Here is a 25612-nt window from a genome sequence, read left to right on the forward strand (position 1 = left end):
TTCTTATGGTACCCCACTTGTCACAAGCTGCCAGTGAGAGAATGACCCATTTATTCCTACTCTCTGTTTTCTATCTGTTAGTGAATCATTAATCCATGCCATGTCTGCAAAGCACAGAGTACATCATCTTCTGTTCCATGTTTTTAATTTTTCTACTTCACCTCAATGGGGACTTCATGAAAGATCTTCTGAAAATCTAAGTGTACTACATCCATCAGCTCTTCTTTATCAATTGCGTTAGCAACGTCAGTAAGCATGTATTCCCATTTTTAAATCCACACCAACAAATGCCAAATTAGATCATTGTTATCTGAGTGTCCTTTATGTTAGATTCTAGCATATTCTTACTATTGACATAATGCAAACAGGTCTGTACTTTGTTGGTTTTTCTCTCATGCCCTTCTTAAATAGTGGGGTGACACTTGCTACCTCCCAATCTGCAGCAATCGTTCCAGAATCTGTAGAATTTTGGAAGATCAGCAATACCTTGGGTATATCCATAGCCATCAGTCCTGGGGATTTATCAACTGTCAGCCCCATTCATTTCTGCATTACAATCTTCCTACTAAGACTAATTTCCTACAATGCCTCATTTTTGGCAGTCATTTCGATCTCTAGTTTTGGGAAATTTCTTGTAAATGGGGGAGGTAGTGGCCTAGTGGTATTATCATTGGAATGCTAATCCAGAGACCCTGTAGTGTTCTGGGGACCTGTGGCAGAATTCAATAAAAATCTGGAAAAGCCTAATGATGCCTGTGAAACCACTATTGATTGTTGGAAAAACCCATTTGGTTCACTAATGACCTTCAGGCAAGGAAATTGCCATTCTTATCTGGTCTGGCCTTCATGTGACTCCAGATCTATAGCAATATGGTTGACTCTTAACTGCCCTCTAGGCAATTAGGGATGGGTAATAAATACTGGCCCAGTGGACAATCCCCTCATCTTGTGATTGAATGAAAAACACTACTTCAGCGATAACAAACACTGAGAAATTAATTAACATCGATGTAATTTCTCTATTTTTCTTCATACATTCTTCCAACACTGCTTTTGCTTGTGCCATATTCTCCCATCTGAGATGCCAAACCCGCACCAATCTGGTTAAAGCAGCTGCCCTCTGAAATGGCTGAGAAAGTGAACAGTATTTTAAAAAAATTGCATTCAAAAGCAGAAGAAACAGGAGCAAACAAACCTCCTGGTGTACCCCACAGATCAGCTGTACACCTAGGTATGGTGGTTTTGTGACTTTAAGAGATTATTTGTCCTGTTTTGTTTTATAAAAGAGAGAGATTGGGGAATAAATGATGAGAAGTCTATGAGAAGAGAAAAATCTTGTGTAGCCTTGGGTAATTTTTAAAAGCTGGAACAATAGAAGCAGCCTGAATGGGTGGTCAAACTCCCGCCCACAGAACCATGTTTTTTTAGTTTTAAGTTTTCAGCAGCAGTTGCTGGGGTCTCAGCAGGGTTGGAGGACAATGAATATCTCCCAGCTACTACTCTCTGCCTCTCAGAAATGCCTTTTGATGTTCTTTCCTCCTGGATTACAGAACTACATGTGAGACTATCTGTTTTCTGAATTTGTCTTTTTGCCAAGGGTGTCTTTGGAACAGTTAATTAGTAATGCATCTTAAATATATTATTCTGTTAAATTTTCTAATCGAGTTAAGTTATACCAAGTTATTCTTTCTTTTGTTGTATTTTAACCATAGTGTTTGAATAAATTGTGTTTTGTTTTTGGACACTGGCTCAGTGGTTAGCACTGCTGCCTCACAGCACCAGGCACGCGGGTTCAATTCCAGCCTCAGGCGGTCTGTCTGTGTGGAGTTTGCACATTCTCCCCATGTCCGTGTGGGCTTCCTCTGCGTGCTCCGGTTTCTTCCAACATGTACAGGTCAGGTAGATTGGCCATGCTAAATTGCCAGGATGTGCCGACTGGGTGGATTAGCCATGGGAAATGCAAAGTTACAGGGATAGGGTGGGGGTGGGTCTGGATAGGATGTTCTTCAGAGGGTCAGCATGGACTCAATGGGCTGAATGGCTGCCTCACACTGCAGGGGTTCTATGTTCTTTGGTTCTAAACATACTGTTCTCACGACAATTCACTCTGATTGCTCACACTCACACTGTTCCTCACAGAGATTCACTCCCATTAGATGAAATTCCCTACAGTGTGGAAACAGGCCCTTGCTGAAACACACACTGTTCCTGTTGTGGCTGTTACATGGTCAGCAAGCTGGACTTGATTTCCTGTTTAGGGCTGTGAATCTGTACCAATCCAGGGGCCTTGGCTGACACAATAGAGTCGAATGTCAGAGATATTGATTCAGCGGTGCCTGGCTCTGCATGGGGCATGCGATACTCAAGGACAGTTCATGCAGAACCATGATAGTTCCTCACAGAAATTCACTCCCGTTGCTCACATGACCCCTGTTCTTGCAAAAAAAAAAGGAGGGACAGAGAAAAAAGGGATTTATAGGCCAGTTGGCCTGACATCAATGCTGGGAAAAATGCTGGAGTCAGTTGTTAAGGATGTAATAACTGAACATTTGGAAAGCGGTGACAGGATCAGCCCAATCACTATGGATTCACTAAAGGGAAATCATGCTTGACAAATCTTCTGGAATTCTCTGAGGATGTAACCAGTGGAGTGGACAAGGATGAATCAGTGAATGTTGTGTTTTTGGATTTTGAAAAGACTTTTGACAAGGTCCAAGCCAAGAGATTAGTAAGCAAGATTAAAGCTCATGGTATTGGAGGTAATGTATTGCCGTGGGTAGCGATCTGATTGGCAAACAGGAAGCAGAGAATTGGAATAAACAGGTCCTTTTCAGCGAGGCAGACAGTGATGAATGGGACACCATAGGGTTCAGTGCTGGGACCCCAGCTGTTCACAATATAAATTTAATGATTTGGACAAAGAAATAGAATGCAATATCTGCAAATTTGCGCGACACTAAGCTGGGTGGCAGTGTGTGCTGTGAGAGTGCTAAGAGGCTGGAGGATGACTTGGGCAGCTGAGTGCCAAATACTTGGCAAATTCAATATTAGGTGGATAAATGTGAAATTATCTACTTTCGTCGCAAAAACAAGAAAGCAGATTATTATCGCAATGGTGGCAGTTTAGGAAAAGGTGATGTGCAATGAATCCCAGGTGTCATGATGGAGGTTGGCATGCAGGTACATAAGGCGATGAGGAAAGCTAATGAAATGCTGGCCTTCATAGCAAGAGGGTCTGAGTAGAGGAATAGGGATGCCTTGCTGCAGTTATACAGGGCCTTGGTGAGGCCACACCTTGAGTATTGTGCGCAGTTTTGGCCTCCAAGCCTGAGGAAGGGCATTCTTGCTATTGAGGGAGTCCAGCGAAGGTTCACGAGACTGATTCCTGGGATGGTAGGACTGATATATGAAGAAAAGTTGGATTGACTGGGCTTGTACTCATTGGAATTTAGAAGAATGAGGGGGGCAATCCCATTGAAACGTATGAAATCCTAAGGAGACTGGACAGGCTAGATGCAGGAAGAATGTTCCCAATGTTGGGAAAGTCCAGATCTAGGGGTCACAGTCTAAAAATAAGGGGTAAGTCATTCAGGACTGAGATGAGGAAGAATTTCTTCACGCAGAGAGTTGTGAATGTGTGGAATTCTCTCCCACAGAAAGCTTTCGGGGCCAGTTCATTAGAAATATTCAAGGGAGAGCTGGACGTGGTCCTTGTGGCTAAAGGGATCAAGGGGCATGAAGAGAAAGTGGGATCCTGAGATTACATGATCAGCCTTCTAAAATATTTTTAGAAGGGTGAAATGGCCTACCCCGCACCTATTTTATGTTTCTATGTAAACTGCAAGCACAGTCCTATCATACAGCATCTAATGCTCGCTATTATACATGTTCTAGCCTGTAAAATAATGCAAGCAATTCTGAGGTTCTAAAGATCCGTTCAATAGACCTGGCTCAGTTCCCTGTATCCATAGATGTACTGGTCCATCCAGATGGAATGATGTTTAAATATGGATACAGTTGCACACCATGTCCACTGATCCTGACCTCTGTTGACCTTGTGCTTTTATTCCTTCCAATTTCTGAATGAGCTTTCTCAGCAAAGGCCTGACCATCCACTCCAGCAGTGTGAGTGTTAATAACTGGATGAGTTCACGATACCGTCTCAGCTCCAGCCTGGATTATTATGCTTTCACCGTGGCTTAATTGCTTTCTGCTGACAGGCAGGGCCAGATTAATCCAAGGCTTTATAAGGGGGCTCAGAGACCTGGGGTGGGGGGGTTTGATTCTGGCCAGTCATTGCTCAAGTCAGTCAGTTCCTGTGCTGGGTCGGGTCTGGTTCAGAGAGGATCATCATCGAGGGAAAGGAAGGGAAAGGGGGTTTGCTTCGACTGACCTGCACGACAAGCTGCAACCATGAATGGCACAGAAGGAGAGAACTTCTATGTGCCCATGTCCAATAAGACGGGCATAGTCAGGAGCCCATTCGAGTACCCGCAGTACTACCTGGCTGATCCTTGGAAATTCTCAGTGCTGGCAGCCTACATGTTCTTCCTCATTATAACAGGGTTCCCCGTCAATTTCCTCACCCTGTATGTCACCATCCAGCACAAGAAACTTCGGCAACCCCTTAACTACATCCTCCTCAACCTGGCAATCTCTGATCTCTTCATGGTTTTTGGTGGATTCACTACCACCATCATCACCTCAATGAATGGCTATTTCATCTTCGGACCGACCGGTTGTAACTTTGAAGGTTTCTTCGCCACACTTGGAGGTAAGTTCTGGATATGTTTTCAGCCACTGGTTCAATGCTTGGTCCAACTCCATGTGTCAGGAGGCTAGGCGACGTGATTTTATTACCAGTCCAAGCCCTTGTTTGCTCAGAAGCGTCTGTGGGAAAAATTCGATGGGACATTCCAAGGATAGATAGTAACAAGGCTTGAAGTTAATTTTCTACTGTAGATTTGATAAAGCGTAAGTTAAGATGTGTGGCTTGATCGGCCATTTACGTTATTTAATGCAAACGTTGCTCACGAGCTGGCATCAAAACCTTGGGGCTAGAATATTGAGTTACAGATATTATAATCAGATAAGGTATGGGTACATTTCCCAGCCGTGTTTGGGACTTCCACAGAATTCCATAATAGTAATGGTGCAGAAGGAGGCCATTCAGTCTATTCTGCCTGTGCTGGTTCTATTACCTCGTGCCAATTTTCTGCCTTATCCCCATATCCCTGCGCACCATTTCCAACACCAACTGGAATGCCTCAATTGAACCTGTCTCCATCACATTTCTATGCAATACATTCCAGACCCTAACTACTTGCAGTGTGGAAAAGGCTTTTCTCATTTGGACATCACTTTAAGTCCGTGCCCTGGTCTTTCTTATTCCTTTTAAGAGTGTGCTAAACTCAGACCTTCTGCCCCAGAGGCACTAAAACTACGATTGTGTCACAAGACGCTTAACATAAGTGCTGTTAGCATTTAAGCAAGCGGGAGCAAGTCAGACTGGCCGCACAGGAGGAGAGTGAGTTTTAGTGATGTTTCTGCCTATTTTGAAGTAGGATGCTTTTGTGTGCTGGGCAGAATGTGATAACCACTACACTAAAGGTACAAAATCATGCATCGAGTTGTACTGTATTGGATCCTCAACACCTTTGAAGATCAACGTTCCTGGATATCAACAAGGGTAAAACAATGGAAGTTGGCATCCAACGCAAACTTCAATCCTTTAATCCTGGGGGAGAGAAATCTCTGTACAATCTTAAAATCAAAAAGGGGGAAATGACGAAATCATTGAAACAGTGTGTTCAGAGTCCCTGATTTAAGGTCGGGAAATCTATCCTTGTCTAGATAGAGTAAACGCAGGAAGGCTGTTCCTAATGTGGGGAGTCCAGAAACAGGGTCCAGAGTTTAAGGATATGGGGTAGGCCATTTAGGACTAAGATGAGGAGAAATGTCTTCACCCAGAGAGTGGTGGAATTCTCTGCTGCAGGAAGTAGTTGAGGTCACGTTATTTTTTTTTCCAGAAGGAGTTAGAAATAGTTCTTGGGGCTAAAGGGATCAAATGGGGAGAAAGTAGGAAACGGGATTGGATGATCAAATGTGATCATATTGAATAGCAGAGCAAGTCTCAAAGGACAGAATGGCCAACTCCTGCTCCTTTTGTCCATGTTCTTTGTTTTCAACTGCATTTCATACTCTGATATGATATTGGAAGTCCAGTAGTAAAAATATTGAACACAATATTCTAGAGTGAAGGCAACTGGAGAGATCGGAAGCCAGTAAAAAAGACGATAAGAAACATTCTTCTCACAATAACCAAATGAAAGAAGAGATAGGGACACCATCAGAAGTAAAATCTCAGGAGCAGAAATGGGTCGTGTGAAGAAATCTGTTTGCTGAGGGATTTGAGACAAGTCAACCAGAAAAAACAATGTTAAAAGCCTGGTGAGAGAACAATGTGTGAATGAACTTATCCCATTTCCACCCTGAAGATGCATAAATTTTCCTCAAAGGGACCAAAGATAATAAAAGAACCTTATAAATTTAAAACAGCTATACTGGAAATGCTTGGATAATTGGTGATCAAGAAAGGGAATAAGCAGGGACAGGATATTTTGAAGATCTGTACACATGAATATGACGTGACGATTTTTCATCCATGATTTTAATAAGATCAAGTTTCCTAATATGCATAACATAATTTTGGGGACCTTGGGGCAGATCCTGTGACAGTAATGTAAATGTGGTTTCACTAAATGGGTGCAATGTTAGACAGGCTATAAACAAGGGATGGAATAAATCATGAGAGCATATAAAGGAACCTGGTGAAATTCCTGCTGAGCAGTAAATTCCATACATGCAGTGGGACATGTAAATAGTGCAAACTGTGATTTAGTGATGAGGCAGGGAGTAAATACTAGTGTAAATCATGCTTCATGCTGGTGGAGGAAGGTGGACGTGGAGCCGAATGTAAATGGGAAATGACATTAATTAAATGTGGTATTGATTGAAGTGGGTACAGATCAAATAAATTGCAAATCAAATTTGCTCAAAATGTAATTTCAGGTAGAGCAAAGCCTTGAGAGGATGTCAAATATGGTGGGAATTGAATTGGATGATAATTGAATTTGCTGTACACTTCATGTTGCATGCAGCATTTGATTTGATTTGATTTATTATTGTCACGTGCCAAAATACAGTGAAAAATATTGTTTCACATGCTAACCAAATAAGTCATACCTGATGTTAGTACATCATGGAAATATAACAGAATGCAGAATATAGTGTTACAGCTATTTTCAGTGTGAAAGCCCCCTGACAGCAGGGTGGTGAAAATTACTAAATGGTGGCAGTGGGGTTGGCAGCGCTTGGCTCCTGAACGAGAGGCCCGACTGTTCATGGCTTCTGTGGCAGGCTCTGCCACCTCCACACAGCCTCATCATTGTCTTTCCAGGTCGGGAGTTCTTATTTTTTGTTTTGTTGCCCTGGGGTGTCCTCCTGTGGGAGTTTGGGGCCCCGTGTATCTCCATCCCTGTTCCATCTTGGGTGGAGGCATCGGAAAACAAGCCAGGACCCCATTGATTGCCTTGGAGCCCAGCAGTTGACACCTAGCATTGGAGGAGGCATGGTACCCATGCGGGGTGACCATCTCCAGCTCGAAAGTGGCGATTGCAGAAGCGCCGGGTGGCAATGGTGGCAATAAAGGAGCACATTGCCAAGACCTCAGCAACAATGTTGGATGGTGGCGGCTGGAGGAACTCTGAGGGTGAACTCTATGAAGGAAGAAAGATGAACTTTTGAAGATGTTTCAGTATTTAGTGATATCAATTTAGTATTAATTTATTTAGTATTTTACCACTTAGTAATTTATTCAGTAATTTATTCTGCGATCCAAGATGCTGCCAAGACATGGCAACATTATCCACTTTTAAATGTACCTAGGCACAAGTGACAATATATTAAATTAAAAAAAACAGAGAAGATGCAGAGAAAGATCATCTTTAAAATATAGGTCTGTTCATAAGTCTGATAACAGCAAGGAAGAAGCTGTTCTTGAATCTGTTGGTACAACAAACTTTTATATGTTCTGCTCTCTGCAGGAACGTATCACTGGGGTGGGAGGGGTCTTTGATTATGTTGGCTGTTTTCCCAACTCAGAAAGAAGTATACAGGGAGTCAATGGAAAGGAGGCTGGTGTTTGGGAGGGATTGGGCTCTTCACAACTCTCTGTAATTTCTTGCGGGTCTTGGGCAGAGCAGTTGCCATATCAAGCTGCGATGCATTCAGATAAAATGCTTTCTATGGTGCATCTATATAACTGGGGAAGGGTCATTGTGGACATATTGAATTTTCTTAGTCCTCTGAGGAAGTAGAGGCATTCTTGACCATAACATCAACATGGATGGATCAGAATAGATTGTTGGTGATATTCACTGCTAGGAACCTGAAGCTCTCAACCACTTCCAGCTCAGCACCATTAATACAGACAAGGACGTGACCTCTACTCCATTTCCTGAAGTCGATGACCAGTTTCTTTGTTAACTAGATATCTGGTGCAAACAGTGCAAGAAGTGTATCCAATTTGATGTATATTAAGCAGGACAGGCCAGTCGATGATAGCGTCAATCAAACTCAGTGTGAATATTGTTTGATGTTAATCAGTCAGAGTGCACATAAAATTTGGTGCAAATCAAATGTGATATAAATTGAATTTGTTGGACACAGCATGGTGCAACTATATCTGGAATATTGTGTCCAGTTTTGGTCTTGCATTTATCAATCAATTAATTACATTAGAAAGGGTTGGGAACATGATCTGGTGACAGTTCTGCAGCTGACCAAGAGAGAACGCTGTAGCTGGGAGGACCTGCCAGAGGCAAGGTGCCCATTCTGCTCTTTATTGATCCTCATTGCCCAGAAGCTGGCGAATCACTAGCACTATCCTTGGAAGTCTCCGCTGAGGACATTACAGAGGTAGCCGAGCCCTCAGTCTCCACCCTGCTTGTCCCTTTCCCACATTCGGAAGGTGAAGGGGGAGAGGATTCACTTGCCTCTGGCAAGAGGACTCTTGGTACATTTGGGCCATCCAAGCACAAATACCCGGGAATTGCCCAGTCAAACGCTTAGGGAATATGGACTTCATTGCTGAGCAGGCTTCTTCCCCCAGCTGTGGAACAAGGCACTACAATAAGTTGTAATGGGAAAGAGAGAAAGAAGAAAACATTTTGAGGGCACTTTGGGGGCCAGGTGACAGTGCACTGGATGTTATTTGTTACATTTATATAAATCTCACTGTTTTGACTTTGTACCTTTATGTTTGAGTCTCTGAACTCCCAAATGTAACTGCCAGGTGATATAGAAAGAAAGTTATGAAAGTTATACAAGTAAGTTTATGGGTTGCCTGTTGCAAGAATATGATATTGCTCACTTAGGTACCTCTAGCTGAAAGTGGGCTGCATTCAGTTTAAAGCAGACCCAGAAACCTTCTCCCAATACCACAGAGAGAAACTGGCAGGCATCTTTATGATGTATCTTGATGGTTTTGTGGAGAGATTCTGCAGAACATGAAGGTTATGTGATCAATAAAATAGCAAGGGAATTTAGGATTAGAAATTAGAATTCTGGGTCTTTAAGCATCTGGTGTGAGAAATTAACTCTAATCCTGACTCATGGATGCACAAGATATGATATCTGAGTTGAGAGTCTGCTGCAAAAGGGGGTTGCAAGATGAACATGGTGTATACAGGATACCGTTAGCCCTTATCCCTCTTCTTTCCCTGGTCTCTGTATCCAAAAGTATTGGTGTGAATGAGATGATATGAATAAAGTGATGGCTGGGACAGGGAGGTGCATAGCAAACAGGGAGTGAGTGCATTAAGATGCTGTACATCTCTATGACTCTATGACTTACGATTTCCAGCACAATTGAAAATGACACGAGACGTTGGCTATTGGTTTGCAGCTTCTATCTTCTAATATCAGTGAGGTCCCAAGTGTCCATGGTCCTTGTCTGGTAGCTATTCCAGTGAACCTCACCAAGATCCCACCAACTTTTACAAATGAGCCTGCATCGGCCCATTTCCACCCCCATCCCCATCCCAGTCCTGGCATACAGGGTTACTAAGGCAGGTGTGGTAATTTTGTGGCACGGTGGTAGCGTTCTTATCTCTGGGTCAATAGGCCCATATTCAAATCTGACCTATATCCAGAGGATGGTAATAATAATAATAATAATAATAATTTATCTGAATATTATTGCTTGAATATTATTTCTAGTGTGCCAGGAGAGGTCATTCTTGTGGACATGCTCCTTCCTGCATGACCCCAGCCCACCTATGTATCTCCCTTTTAAATGTTTTTGCCATGCCGCCCTTTAATTCCTATTCCCCGCACGCCCAACCTGCAGCCTCAATCCCGAAGACTCTGTTCCTGAATCTCATTTCCACAGCAGTGGTCCCCCTCATTCACCCACATTTCCCCTTTCCCCTTGGGTTCCTGACAAACCTGATGAACTGACCCATCCCTCGAGCAACCTAACCGAGCAGCCCCATCCAGTAAGAACCCAAAACCTCTGACTGGTCTCCTCAATGGTGCTTGTCCTACTCCTCAGGATGGGCCAGTATGGAATCATGTATGGAATCTGTAACCATTTCCACAGACTTGAAGAGGCACAGACCCTACAACTGAGTTATGGCCAATCCCCTGGACTGGGAACGGAGGCTGTCTTTGACTTATTGTGCTAGGACTCCCCTAACTCCTCATGCAGACTTCACTGAGACTACTCACTTTAGACTTCCTGCTTGTGCAGGGTGTTTGCTATATTAGCTGCTAGCACATAGTGCAATGTGAGATTGAAATACACTGCCAAACAGCAAGATGGTCAGCAAGGGGAAACTGCCCCAGCAACTAGACACCAAGAAAGGCTTGGAAATTCTATTAAAGTTGATGGGCAAAACCTTATAAGTAAAACTAAAAATGGTCTATTAAAAACAAATCAACCATGAGCAGACTTTGATAAATTTAGAAAGTGGAATAAAGTGTTTTAGATTTGCTTAATTCTCTACTACAGACATCAGGTGGAGGCCAAGTCACTGTATATATTTCAGAAATAAATAGATAGACTTGCAAGGCCTTTTTTGGAATACTGCATACAATTCTGGTTGCCCTGCATTAGGAAGAATGTTTTTAAACTTGAAAGGGGATAAGATTTCCAAGGATGTTACCAAGACTGGAAGGTTTGAGTTGTAAGGATAGGCTGGATAGGCTGAGATGTCTTTCTCTGGAGCATAGGAGGCTGAGGTGTGACTTTATAGAGCATTATAAAATCATGAGGGGCATAGATAAGGTGATTGACAAGGTCTTTTACCCAGAGTAGGGGAGTCCAAAACTAGAGGGTATGGGTTTAAGGTGAGAGGGGAAAGGTCGAAAAGGGACCTGAGTGGCAACTGTTTCACACAGAGGGTGGTCCGTGTATGGGATGAGCTGCCAGGAGAAGTGGTAGAGGTGAGTACAATTACAACATTTAAAAGACAATGCGAGACAGAGACATGGGACAGAGAAGGTTTAAATGGATATGGACCAGATTCAGGTGAATGGGACTAGCTTAGTTTGGTAATCTTGGTCGATATGGACAAGTTGGACTGAAGAGTGTGTTTCCATGCTGTATGAATCTATGACTGTAATCTAAAGATGTCAATAAGTATAGTGCAAGCATGAATGTGCAATGTCGAGATAGAGGATCAGCCATGATCATATAGAATTGTAAACTGGGTTTGATGGGCAGAATGGCCTTCTTGTGCTACTGTTGTCTATCTTTCTAATGTTTCTAAACAATAAATGGAATTTAATGGACTGTATTAAACATTTCAAAATTTCTACTTTGCGATTCCAAAATTGAGCGTTTGCCTTTAAGTTGTTGGGCGCTACTAAAGCATTGCACATGGGGCTGGGGGCTGGTAGGCTCTTAGTATAGAGTTAGGTTTTTCAAAAGAACCACATTTTTTTGGAATACATGTCCAAGCCTTAAATAAATTCTTGGGAAAGCATTAATTCTGAACAGCCTTCGTGGTTGAAATGGAACATTCAGCACAAATCCAAAAAGAAATGGAGGATTCAAATGTAGCCGCAATGCAAGATTGCCCAGATATAGGCTGAAAATGTCGAGATCAAATGAGAATCATAACTAAATCATAGTGGTGAGATGGTGGCACAGTGGTTAGCACTGCTGCCTCACATCGCCAGAGACCCGGGTTCAATTCCCGTCTCAGGCGACTGTGTGGAGTTTGCACGTTCTCCCCGTGTCTGCTTGGGTTTCCTCCGGGTGCTCCGGTTTCCTCCCACAGTCCAAAGATGTGCAGGTCAGGTGAATTGGCCATGCTAAATTGCCCGTAGTGTTAGGTAAGGGGTAAATGTTGGGGTATGGGTGGGTTGCGCTTCGGCGGGTCGGTGTGGACTTGTTGGGCTGAAGGGCCTGTTTCCACACTGTAATGTAATCTAATCTAACCTACGTACTTTTGGACTGTGGGAGGAAACGAGCACCCGAATGAAACCCACACAGACAGAGGGAGAACATGCAAACTCCATACAGACCATCTCTCAAGACTGGAATCAAAGCTGAGTCCCTGGTGCTGTGAGACAACAGTGCTAAGCCACAGTGCCATCCAGACATAGTAAGTCAAGGGCATTGTCCAATATCAGTCCAGGGCTTTTCGCATGGTCAGTTGCCACTCACAGCAAGGGTCCTCTCCTTATAGGGGTTTAGGAACCAAATATCAGGTCTTGAATATTTGTCTTGACTCTTTCTACCCTCTTGTGGACCTTTTTCCTCCTGGAGTAAAATGACCTTACCTACAGGAAAAACAATTTTGAACATTTTCTCAGGTCTTTTAGCACTATCCGCCTAGTATAAAATCCGATTAATAACAAAGTTACATTTATGCAGATTGCAAAATGTCAAAAGGAATTTCAAGAAAGTAATATAGAAGGGAAACTATGATAGTTTTGCATGTGTTTATGGGTTGCTTATTGCATCAAGAATATATTGCTCAGTCAGGCACCTCCAGTTGGAATAGGCAGTATTAAGTTTAAAGGTGACCTGGGAGGTTTCATCTAAGGCACCTTTATGATGCATGTTGATTTTATTTATGGAGAGATACTTCAGAATTTGAGGGATTTGTGATGGATAAGGTGAAAAGGAAATTTAAGATTAGAAATCAGACTTATCGACCTTTAAACATTTGGTGTAAGAAATTAAACAGAAAAGGTCAGGAATTACTTTGGACAACTTTCATACTTAGAGCAATTAATGGCTTTCTGATGGCTTAGCCCTTATAAAATAGTGATTTTGTATCCAAAAAAGATCAAGAGCAGTTAAAAAGTTTGATTGGACAGTTACAGTGGTTGTGGACACAAAGTAGACCCAATGCCAGTTACGGCATATCAGAACTGAAAATTATGACAACATATGCTCTATTAATGAATTCCTGAGAGCAAATAAAACTCTAGTGTTTGAGGTTAGTGATTTTGCTGGTGCTTTTTGAAATGAGGAGGTTACTGAGTTTGTTAGTGATCTTTCTGAGTGTGTTGAGATGAGGAGATCTTGTTCTTTGTAAGTTAATAACAACATTAGCATTGATTGATGTGACAATGTTTTTAAATTTGTTTATTTTAGTGACCTTGTGGGTGTAGTTTGAGATGAAAAATGTGGTTGAACTTCTTGGAGTTATTCACCTTGTTGGGTTGATCTGAGTTGAAGGTGTTGTTGAGCTTGTTGGATTGAATGATCTCATTGGGGTTACTTGTGATGAAGGTATTGAGTTTGTTGGATTGAATGGTCTTTGTTGAAGATGGTATTGGAGTTTTAATGGTGATAATATGACAGCAATTCCTGTTTTCATGGTCTAATTAGATCTATTGAACTAATAGTAGTTGATGATGTACTTGGATCTATTGAGGTAGTCACATTTAGCGTAATTGGATCTTTTGAAGTAATTTTATTTATGGTGTCGTTGAACCTACTGAAATAATGGGACTTTGTGTTATTAGATGTATTGATGTAATGGTATTTGATGGTGTAATTGGATCTACTCAAGTAATTATATTTGGTGTATTTGGATCTGTTGATGTAACTATATTTGATGACTTAACTGGATCTTTAGAAGTAATGGCATTTGATGGTGTAATTGGATCTGTTGAAGTAACAGAATTTTATGGTGTCATCTATTATGGACCAGGCCAGACCCCTCAAAATATTTTATGAAAGTAGCCCAGACCCTAACTTTTCTAGTTGTTTTAACCTGCATTAATTCCAGAAGCGAAGCAGCTGGTCAAACCACGCGGTTTTAAACAAACAGAATTTATTCACACACAAACAAAAGAAAACTGAACTTAGAATAACATAACTATTTGAAAGCCCAACTGATGTGAAAACGCAACTTAACAAAGAGCTGTTCTGATTTCCTGCAACATCCCATAACACACCCTTTGGCAAAAATGTTAATTCAAACATAGGTTCTTACGGGAGAGAGATTGCAGAGAGATAGAAACAGAGTGGAGCTGTTCTTTTGGGTCCCCAGCTAAAAACTAAACCCAAAACTAGAAACAAAACCCATTAACTGGGAGAACTGGCCACCTCCCCTTCATTGTACAAGTGTTTTATAAAATACTTAAAAGACTTTCAAAATAAATATTTCCAGATATATCAGAACTTCTGCCTTTACGACGCCGCTTGAAAGAAACCTAGGACAGAATAACCTTGTTACAGGTCACAGATTGGTTCAACTGAAATAATTGTTTTTAGTTTAATAGGATCTGTTGAAGTAATGGCATTTGATAGTGTAATTGAATCTGTTGAAGAAATGATTCTGCCATGTATTTGGATGTGTTGAAGTACTGGTATAATGGTTTTTGATAGTGTGATTTGATCAAATGCAGTAACAGTATTTGATAGTTTAATTGGATCGGCAAAAATTATAGCATTTGAAGTGTGAATAGATGTGTTGAAGTAATGGTAATTGATGATGCAATTGGATTGACTGAAGTAATGACTTATGATGGCATAATCGGGTCTACAATGGAATGTGACTGGGACTTATTGAAGTCATAGCATTTGTTCATGCAACTGGATTTGTTCAAGTAATTATATTTCATGGTATGAATGGCTCAATGAATTACTACTATTTGATGGTACTTGTATTGGATATACTGAAGTAATTGAATTAATGGTGTTTGAGAAAATTGGATCTGTTGGTACAATTGTACTTGATGGTATAATTTGATCCGTTGCGGTAAAGGTTAATGATGGTGCACTTCGATCTACTAAGTAATGGTGTAATCATATCTGTTGAAGAAATGGTATTTGATGGTGTAATTAGGTGTATTGAATTAATGGTGTTAGCTATAATTGGATAAGTGAAATAATGGTATTTACTGGTGTAATGATATTTGGTGATGTATTTGATCTAATTGACGTGAGGTATTTGATGGTGTAATTGGATCTACTAAAATGATATTTGATGGCACAACAGGATATTGAAGTAATTGCACATTAGGGTGTAATTGGATCAGTTTAAATCATCATTTTTGATGGTGTAATTGGAGTGAGTGCAGTAATGGGACTTACCATAATTGGATCTGTTGCAGTGATGATATTTGATGGTGTGATTAGATCTGTTGAAGTAATTGTATTTCAGGGTATAATTGAATCGGGGTATAATTAAAGTGATCACAGTAATAATATTTGATGTTGCAATTGGATCTGTTGAAGTCATGGTATTTGATCATATAACTGGAATCTCTTAAAAGTAATATAATGATGTAATTGGATGCACCATTTTATGGTGTAATTTGATTTATTGAAGTAATGAGAATTGGTGTAATTGGATTTTTTATAGTAATGATATTTGATGGTGTAAATTGATTAGTTGATGGTGATGTGTTAGGATTTCTTGTTTTGTCTCAGATGCCGTCATTGTTTTTGGAGATTGTAATGTAATTGTATTATTTTTAAATTAATGATCATGTTGCTTTACTGCCTTGCGTTTGTTGGTAATAATAATGTGATTGAGTTTGATGGGGATAGTAATGTGATTGAGTTTGTTGGAGATGTTGATGTGATTGGGCCTGATGGGGATAATGAAGAGTTTGAGCATGATGGGGATAATGACGTGATTGGATTTGATGGAGATATAAATGTGATTGGGTATGATGGGGATAATGATGTCATAGGGTTTGATAGGGATAATGATGTGATTGGGTTTGATGGCAATAATGATGTCATTGAGTTTGTTGGGGATAATTATGTCATTAGGTTTGAATGGGATAATGATGTCATAGGGTTTGATGGGGATAATGATGTGATTGGGTATGTTGGGAAAAATTATGTCATTGGGTTTGTTAGTGATAATGATATCATAGTGTTTGATGGCAATAATGATGTCATTACATTGGATGGAGTAATGGTGTGATTAGGTTTGATGAAGATAATTTGTTTCGTTTTGATGAGGATAATACTGTGATTGGGTTTGTTGAGACTAATGATGTGTTTGAGTTTGACAGTGATAATGATGTGATTGAGCTGGATGGAGATAATGATGTGATTGGATTTAATGGAGATTGGATTTGATGAAGATAATGATGTGATTGGATTTGATTGGGGTAATGATATGATTGGGTTTTATGGAGATATGATGTGATTGGATTTGATGGTGACAATGATGTGATTGTGTTTGATGGAGAAAATGATGTGATTGGGTTTGATGGCGATAATGGTGTGTTTAGATTTGATGGAGATAATGATGTGATTGGGTTGAGGGAGATAATGATTTCTTTAGTTTTGATGAGGATCATACTGTGATTGGATTTGATGGAGATAATGATGTCATCTCTTAGAATTCTAAAAGATGAGAGACTTAACAAACAATCCTGGTCTTTTTCAATATATAATTTCAGTTACATCACACTGTAAACGTTTGCTATAAATTCTGTGTCTTACAATCTTATTCTCCACAACCACCTGATGAACCAGCAGCGCTCTGAAAGCTAGTGCTTCCAAATAAACCTGGTGTTGTGTGATTTTTTTTTAACTTTGTACGTCCTAGCCCAACACTGGCATCTCCAAATCATTCAGTTTGGTGGGGATAATGATGTCATTGAGTTTAATGGGAATAACGATGTTATTGGATTTGAGGGAGATAATGATTTGTTTGGTTTTGATGAGGATAATATGTGCTCGAGTTTATGGGGATAATGATGTGAATGTGTTTGATGGAGATAATGGAGGCTCTTGGTGGTCTCCCTATTGCTTGAATCAACAGCCCCAGGTTCAAGTCCCGCCTCCTCCAGGAGAGTGGGAAAACATTCCTGAATAGATTGATTTAAAAAATCCTTGCCCGTTTTTGGAACTTTGTCCAAGTTACTCCATTTCATAGTGTGGGTAAGAGACAGAGAGAAGAACAAGAAAAACGTCCACATTTGACAATCATGAAACCAACATTCAGATGTCTTTGATGGAAATAATGACGTGATTGGAAATGGAGGCAGTAATATCACTTTGTTGCCAATGAGGTTGTTGTGTTTATTGTGACATTATTTTTGGCCTGCTGGAGACTGATGATGTCACTGAATTTGTTGGCAGTGATGATGTGAATACATTAATTGCTGATGTCTTTCTGTTCAATGCTGATGATATCACTAGGTTTGATGCAGAGGATGTCCTAGGACTTTTAGGAAGGGAAGTTCGTGGAGTTGCTGATCTCAAATTGTCATTGAGTTTTCCATGATAATGTCGTTGGGTTCTTTGGAAACCATGAATTTTTTTTAATAAATGTTTTTATTGAAAAGCTTTTTAAAATCTTTTACAAAACATTTATATATAAAAAACCCATCAAAACAGGAAACAAAAGTGCAAAGAACAAGGCCATAACATAGTACCATTGTTACTATTCAACCAAAACAAACCTATCTACTTAACTAAAACTAAACTACAAACATAGCTTAAATTACATACAAGTTACTTAAATTAGATAATGTATGAATGTTATTCAGTTTGCTGACTGCAATGAGGTCATTTCTTTTGAAGCGCTGGATTTATTAAGTTATTCGTATTTAGTGTCCTGATTCATTTTGTTGAATTTGATACATACTAACATTTTTTGGAAGGAACGTTTCAGTTGGATTTATGTTGACGTTACCATTGACCTTGCTCCAAGTAGTCCATCCACTGTGTTTGTATGGGATGCTTGTTCTTTGGATATTAATGTGAGACTAAATTTGCCGGATGTGACCTTTTCATTGGGAATCTTTTGCGGATTTTGTTTTGAACTGACCTTGTTCCAATTGATATTGTGACTGATTGGGATCTTGCTGTGTCAGGGGAATTGACTCTCCCTTTCTCTCCACCAGGTGAAGTCTCTCTCTGGTCACTTGTGGTTCTTGCAATTGAACGATATGTGGTTGTCTGTAAGCCCATGAGCAACTTCCGATTTGGCAGTCAACATGCCTTTATGGGTGTAGCCTTCACGTGGATCATGGCATTGGCTTGTGCCTTCCCCCCACTAGTCGGATGGTCCAGGTAATCACATTTGCAATCCACCCCACCCTTCCTTCACTGATCAATGCAAATGACACCTTCACCTTCAGAGAAGTCACACTTCAACATGTACCAACTCTCATGGGGATTTGCCTTAAATCCCAGAGCCTGGATGAAAAACCAGTCCAGACCTGCAACTACCAGTCAAAATCAATTAAATATTATTACTGGAGTATAAATTTGGTGTGTGTTTGTGTGTGTGTGTTTGTGTACACGTGTGTGCATAAAGGGGGTGGGGTGTGTTTTGCAGGCTGTTAAAGCTCCAAGTGCGAGGTATTTCTTTCCTGCGGATACTGCTAAGTGCACCATTTTTTATTTCTGAGTTATCTTGCGGTATGATGCCTTATAGCGCCAGGGACCCAGGTTCGATTCCAGTCGTGGGTGACTCTGTGCGTGGAATTTGTACATTCTCCTCGTGTCTGTCATGTCCTCATGTCAACAGGGTGATCCAGTTTCCTTCCACAGTCCAAAGATGTGGATTGGCCATGCTAAATTGCCCCACCCAGGATGTGTAGGCTAGACGGATTAGCAATGGGAAATGCAGGGTTAAGGGGTGGTGCTCTTTGGAGGATTGGTACAGACTTGATGGGCCAAATAGCCTCTTTCTGCACTTTGGGTTTCTATGAAACGTGACGATGCCCAAGTGAGGTATGAACTGGAATGTTGATGAAGACAGAAGTGAGTCCATGGTACGATAGAGCCTGAGGCCTACCTGATGCCCTGAATAGCTTCAAAAGTCTTTGAAAATCTCATCCCTCACTCAAGATAAAGTCATGGAGCACACAAGAATCCTGTGGTACCATATTCACAATTGTTTGAAGTCTCTATGGCTTTCCTTACTGAGCTCCCAGGAGAATGGTGGCCTATGGGAGGTGATGGTGACTGGAAGGCTGGGACTGAAAGTTGTAGACAAATGTGACAAGGGGAAGGAGGCAAGGTAAAGTTTGGCCCCAGGGAGGCCAAAGTGTAGGGTGGCAAAAGGTCCTGGTTTACAATATGGAAGGAATTGACAAGGTGGTAGGTTTAACGTTTTGGAAAAGTGGGGAAGGTGGATTAGGAGACTGAAGAGAGGGCTGAGGGCTCGATGGACTCTAATAAAGAGTTGCGATTAGAAGCAAGTGGGAAATGGAGAGTGGAAAATGCAACACATTTTTGCATGGCGTTTGCCAATGGCATTCCATTGATGAAATCCCTTGGTCCTTTTTCATCTTGAAGGTTTCTTTATCTTTGCAGATACATCCCTGAGGGAATGCAGTGCTCATGTGGGATCGATTACTATACCCTGAAGCCTGAAGTGAACAATGAATCCTTTGTCATCTACATGTTCACCGTACATTTTTCCATCCCCCTGACTGTTATCTTCTTTTGCTATGGCCGCCTCGTCTGCACAGTCAAAGAGGTAATTTTGAAAGTACATTTTGTGTCATTTCTAAAAAGCGGAAAGTACTGTGGGGGGTTGGTAGGGCATGTCCAGAATAAAAGAAGAGCAGTATGGGGAATTGCTCGGCACTTACCCCCCTCAGCAGGTCGGGTAGTGGCTGTGGGGATGAGAAACCGTGCTAGGAAGATGTCAGAACACAACAGGTTGAGGTAAATGGAAGCTCGAGGTATATGTGCACAGAAGAGGTGCAAATGAAGTCAAATGGCAGACAAATTGGAGACCTTGATTGTGTTGCGAAAGAGATGGAGCCCTTTTGCATATCCCTCAACCAAACACAGACTTGGTAACCACTTTATGGAACATCTCTGTCTGTCCCCATATCATTCCCTCAGCACTTCTCCACCAGCTCTTTCTGTTTGTCACGAAACGCCTCCTGCCTTTCTCTCTCCCTGTTAGACTTTTCTTTTTTTTTAATACCCTCCTCCTTTCACTTGCTTCAGTCTGTTCGTTTTCTCACTTTTCCCAGTTCTGTTAAAAGGTCTGAGCCTGAGCCATTACTTTCTCTTCTCATCCTGCTGAGTGCACCCAATGTTTTTTATTTCTAAGTTGATGTTGTGTCGCATTGGAGTCACATACTTTTCTAAGATACCTTTCTGAATACAAATAACGCTGATGAAGTTGCCTCCCCCTAATTTTATGAAATAACGAAGGCTGGAGCCATATAATGCCATGTTCCATTGTATGTTATGGACTAGGCCAGGCCTCCACAAATTTCATGAAAGCAGCCCCGACCCTAACTTTGCTAGTTGTTTTAAGCAGGTGTAAAGTGGATATTCCAGGAGTGATGCAGCTGGTCAAACCACTTAGTTTTAAACAAAACAGGGTTTATTTACAAGATTACCGAATGAAACACAAACAGAAGAGAACAGAATACAAGAAAACGTAACCTATCCGAAAACACAACAGATTATCCCAACTTAATGATGCTGTTCCAAATACTTGCAGCAATCTCCATACACTCCCCTTGGCACAAAAGGTAAAATCAAACACAGGGTCTTACCGGAGACAGAGATATGGCAGCATGGAACACCCTCTTCCAAAGAGCTGTTTCTTGCATCAGCAACCTCAAACACTACCTGACAGCTTTCAGTGAATAGCCAGACTGCTCAAACCAAATCAAACCAGAGCAAAGCTGCCTTTTGTCTGAGGTAGTATCTGCTAGCTATAATCAAATTGGCCCTAAAACCCACCCAAACCCAGACTTTTCGGAACCTATGTTTTAAATGCCTGCCCGCCCCCTCCCTCCCCCCAAAAAAAACTAAGGAGAACATAACCTTGTTAAAAGAGCAGCATCATCAAAAGTCATTCATGGCACAGAGGAGGCTAAGTCCATTAAGTCAATGGCCATCGAGAAATCTGGTCAGTCTCATGCCTCCCCCTCTATCTCCGTGGTCCCAGCAATTTGAGTTCCTTTGAAGTCATTGATCATCTCGAATTTCTTGGGCAATAAATTCTGGATCACTCTCGCTCACTGAGTAAGATCTTTCTCACTCCCTCCCTTTATTTCTTGTCCGAAACCTTCAATCTTATCCCCAAATCCTTGTCTCATCAACGAATATGAAGGGTGTTTTTTTTCTCTCTTGGCTGCCATATCTAAATCTGTCATAACCCCATACAGCAGAGCCCCGGAAGAGGGCCCTCAGCCCATCAAACCAGTACTGCCAAAGACACACGATTTCCTCCACCAGTCCCACTTTCTAGTATGAGACCCATAGCCTTAAATGGTTATGACACTTTGAATAGTCATCCAGATACCTTTTACATGTTCTGCTTCAACTACCCTCCTAGGCAGTGCATTCCAGGCACATACCACCCTCTGGGTGAAAAGGTTTTTCTTTAAATCCCCTCTTTCATTTTAAAATGACGCCCCCTTGCTATTGACCCTTCAACTACGGGAAACTGCTTTCTATTCATACTGTCCACGCCCCTCACATTCTTATACACCTCTGGCAGGTGCCACCTCAATCTTCTCTGCTCCAAAGAACACAACTTAAGCTTATCCAGCCCCTCTCCATCGCTAAAACACTCCATCCCAGGCAACATCCTGGTGAATCTCCTCTGCACCCCCTCCTGTACAATCACATCCTTGCTGTAGTGCGGAGACCAGAACTGCACCCAGTTGTGGGTTCGCCTAAAACACTACAGTTCCAACATGACCTCCCTGCTGTTATAAGCTATGTCTCGACTAATTAAGGTAAGTGGCCTACATGCCTTCTTAACAACTATTAACCTGTCCTACTGCCTTCACAAGCACCCCAGTTCCCTCAGTTCCTTTGAGCTTCTTAGAGTGTTGCCATTCATTGAGTACTCCCTTGTTTTGTTCCTTCTTCCTAAGTACATTGCCTCATGTTTATCAGGGTTAAATTCCATCCAAGATCCAAACCAAAATAAGCAATTTAGATTACTTACAGTGTGGAAACAGGCCCTTCAGCCCAACAAGTCCACACCGACCCACCGAAGCGCAACCCACCCAGACCCATTCCCCTACATTTACCCCTTCACCTAACACTATGGGCAATTTAGCCAGGTCATTGTCACTAGCATTGACTCATGGGGACATATGAACATACAAAGCAAGATCAGCAGTAGGCTATTTGGTCCTTAAACCTGCTCTTCCATTCAACAAAACTTGATCTGATTACTCCACATTCCCACTTACCCTCTTACCCACGTTTTCCACCTACATTCCATGAAAGACATCATCCCCTCCTTGTGTTTTGAAGGATATGTGGGTACCAGAGGGTTTCTCTAACACAGAAACAGAAATTGCTCGAAAACCTCAGCAGGTCTGGCAGCATCTGTGGAGAGAAATCAGAGTTAGAAGTCAACCCAAAAAGTTAACCCTGATTTCTCTTCACAGATGCTGCTAGAGCTGCTGAGTTTTTCTTGCAATTTCTGTTTTAATTTTTGACTTATACCAGCTGCAGTTCTCTGGGTTTCTCTGGCCTGCTGTTAACCTGTAAATTCCCCGGTTTGCTAAGTTCTGTTTTCTTGCTTGCCAGCATGGAAGTTCGGTCATGTTGTTTATCCACAATTCTGGGCTTGAGGATACTATAACCCAGCAGCCTGTCACCTGCAGTTTGTAGCTTTGTAAATTTGACCATCATTCGATGTTTGTTCCTCAACTGACATTGATCCTCACTCACTAATACTCCCTTCTTGTCCCCAGGCTGCAGCTCAGCAACAGGAATCAGAAACTACCCAGAGAGCTGAGCGGGAGGTCACTCGAATGGTCGTCATCATGGTGTTTGCTTTCCTCATTTGTTGGTTGCCGTATGCCTCTGTGGCGTTCTACATCTTCACCAATCAAGGCAGTGAATTTGGGCCGGTCTTCATGACCATCCCAGCTTTCTTTGCCAAAAGCTCAGCTCTGTACAACCCTCTCATTTACATTCTGATGAACAAACAGGTAAGGCCGACTGTCCCTCAGTCTTTAAACACTCGCTCTCACTCAAACACTCCGTCTCTCTGTCTCTTTCTCTATCTCTCTTTGTGTCTGTCTCATTTATCTCTCTCTCTCTTAAAATCTGGATACGTGTTTTATTGTACCTCAGTCTCTCTGGCTGTGTGTGGGTGTTTGTCTGAGTGTGGATGTACATCTGACTGTGCTTGTCTCAGTCGCTTAGTCTCTCTGTCCACATCTTTCTGTATTTTGGGTGTTGCTATCTCTCAGTCTGTGTGTCTATCTATGTGTGGTGAGTGTGTGTGTGTCTGTATGTGAGTGTATACATTAGTGAAGGTGTCTCAGTTTCACAGTCTCTCTTTCTATGTCTCACTGTTTATTTGTAGGTGTTGCTGTCTCTCAATCTGTATGTGTGTCTGTATAAGCATGAATGTGTATGTGAAGGTTTCTCAGTCACTGTCTGTATTTATGCATGTATGTACACAGGCATGTGCGTCGTGTGTGTGTGAGATGGAGAGACAGTGAGCGTGAGTGTGAGATTGAATGAAAGATTCTGCATTTGCCAGACAGTGTGAGTGATAGAATACATTGAGTGAGAGTGTGCGTGTGAGTGAGTGTGTGTGTCTGTGAGGAAGGAAGTGAAAGCAATGAGCATATTTCACACCATCAGATCTTGATTTCAATAGTGCACCCTGCAGAAGAGCTTTTTAATCAGGCAAATAATGTGTATAAAGACGTTTACACCTTCACAATGCTGTTCTCTCCCTCTGTTTCTCCCTCTCTATCTCTTTATCTCCTTCTGTATCTCTCTCTCTCTCATTCTCTCCCTCTGTCTCTCTCCCTCTCTCCCTCTCTCCCTGTCTCTCCCTCTATTTCTCTGCCTCTCTTTCTCTCCCTCTATTTCTCTGCCTCTCTCTCTCTCTGTCCCTCGTTTGTCTGAAAGTTTCTGCCTCTCTGTTTCTCTGTCTGTCTCTCTGTCTGTTTGTCTCTGTCTCTACTTGTCTTTCTCTGTCTGTCTATCTGTCTGTCTCTTTGTCTCTCTCTGTCTTTCTCTCTCTCTCTCTCTCTCTCTGCCTCCTTCTGAATGACTACAGTCCAGATGTTGAATCCTTGTAATGTCCTGCGAGTGTCTGTATATACCATCATAGGCTACATCATTATAGTCTCAAAAGGGAAGGCTCTGGGACTTGCAGGTTTCACTCTCTGGTAGGTAGTGCGGAGGATGATGGGTGGCTCAGGGTGTGTGTCGTTAGACTTGTGCAAGCCCAGAGTGACTCGATTGTGTTCTTCTCTCTCTCTCCCTCACTCTCGCTCTTTCCCAGTTCCGTAACTGTATGATCACCACCCTCTGCTGTGGCAAGAATCCATTCGAAGAGGACGAGTCCGCCTCAGCTAGTGCCAGTAAGACTGAGGCTTCATCAGTTTCGTCCAGTCAGGTCGCGCCTGCGTAACGCGCCAGCTTGTCCAACTCAAGCCAGGCCCAGGTTGGCATGCGGTGTTGAAGCTGAAATTTCCAAAATAAAAATCTGTCTCGTTGAGATTCAAAGGACCGCGATTTCCAAACAAGTCCAAGCGTTCTAAAATAGTGGAACTTTTCATCTGCATGGTGAAGATTTGAACAGAATGAATCCTTCCATCTTGAGCTTTGTGACAATAACAAGAGTGACAGTACGTCTCCCACACTGTCAGGTTATCAGGGCATCGTACACTCTAAAATCCACCCGGCTGTCTAGTACCTCACCCGCACACCCCCCCCCAACCTTCCCCAATTATTTTTAAAGCTCAGACCCTTTCTAAAACAAGCCGTCCCTTTGGCGATGCTCCAATGTAATTACCCTGTACAGGTTTGATTTAGCTAATGTAGTATCAATTCAAATTAATAAAGAGCACATTGCAAATAATCTGCCTTCTGGTTTTCATTTCACTCCATCTCCTCCAAGAACTGTCAATCTTGAGTGATCTTCTTTTCTGCCCCCTCACTCACTTCACAGTTGAGGAAGCCCAAGCATCCCTAAGACTTGGATGCATGTGAAAAGGGTTCTAAAGGCGTCTGGATTGGTATATGAATAGGATGGGTTCAGAGGGGCATGGGCCAAATGCTGGCAAATGGGACTAGATCAATGTAGGATATCTGGTCAGCACGGATGAGTTGGACCACAAGGTCTGTTGACGTGCT

At 41.9% G+C, this 25612-nt stretch overlaps 1 protein-coding gene across 1 annotated transcript; it reads left to right on the forward strand.

Moving 5' to 3' along the window:
- Window positions 1-4303: 4303 nt before the first annotated feature.
- LOC122559120 (rhodopsin) lies at window positions 4304-25337 on the forward strand. Its single transcript, XM_043708442.2, has 5 exons — window positions 4304-4774; window positions 18406-18574; window positions 19826-19991; window positions 23203-23442; window positions 24759-25337. Exons 1-5 carry the CDS (start codon window positions 4414-4416, stop codon window positions 24885-24887), a joined length of 1065 nt encoding a protein of 354 aa, XP_043564377.1. The 5' UTR covers window positions 4304-4413; the 3' UTR covers window positions 24888-25337.
- The last annotated feature ends 275 nt before the right edge of the window (window positions 25338-25612 follow it).

Source organism: Chiloscyllium plagiosum, unplaced genomic scaffold (genome assembly GCF_037043375.1).
Source record: "Chiloscyllium plagiosum isolate Xiang-an unplaced genomic scaffold, Cpla_swu_hap1 HiC_scaffold_14, whole genome shotgun sequence".
Classification (NCBI taxonomy): Eukaryota; Metazoa; Chordata; class Chondrichthyes; order Orectolobiformes; family Hemiscylliidae; genus Chiloscyllium; species Chiloscyllium plagiosum.

What these genes read in the sequence shown, in the direction of transcription:
- LOC122559120 (XM_043708442.2), top strand. Translation starts at nt 4,414, where the DNA reads ATGAATGGCACAGAAGGAGAGAACTTCTATGTGCCCATGTCCAATAAG. An exon ending in TCGTCTGCACAGTCAAAGAG is followed by an intron (nt 19,992 to 23,202) that starts GTAATTTTGAAA and finishes TCTTGTCCCCAG; the next exon opens with GCTGCAGCTCAGCAACAGGA. An exon ending in ACATTCTGATGAACAAACAG is followed by an intron (nt 23,443 to 24,758) that starts GTAAGGCCGACT and finishes GCTCTTTCCCAG; the next exon opens with TTCCGTAACTGTATGATCAC.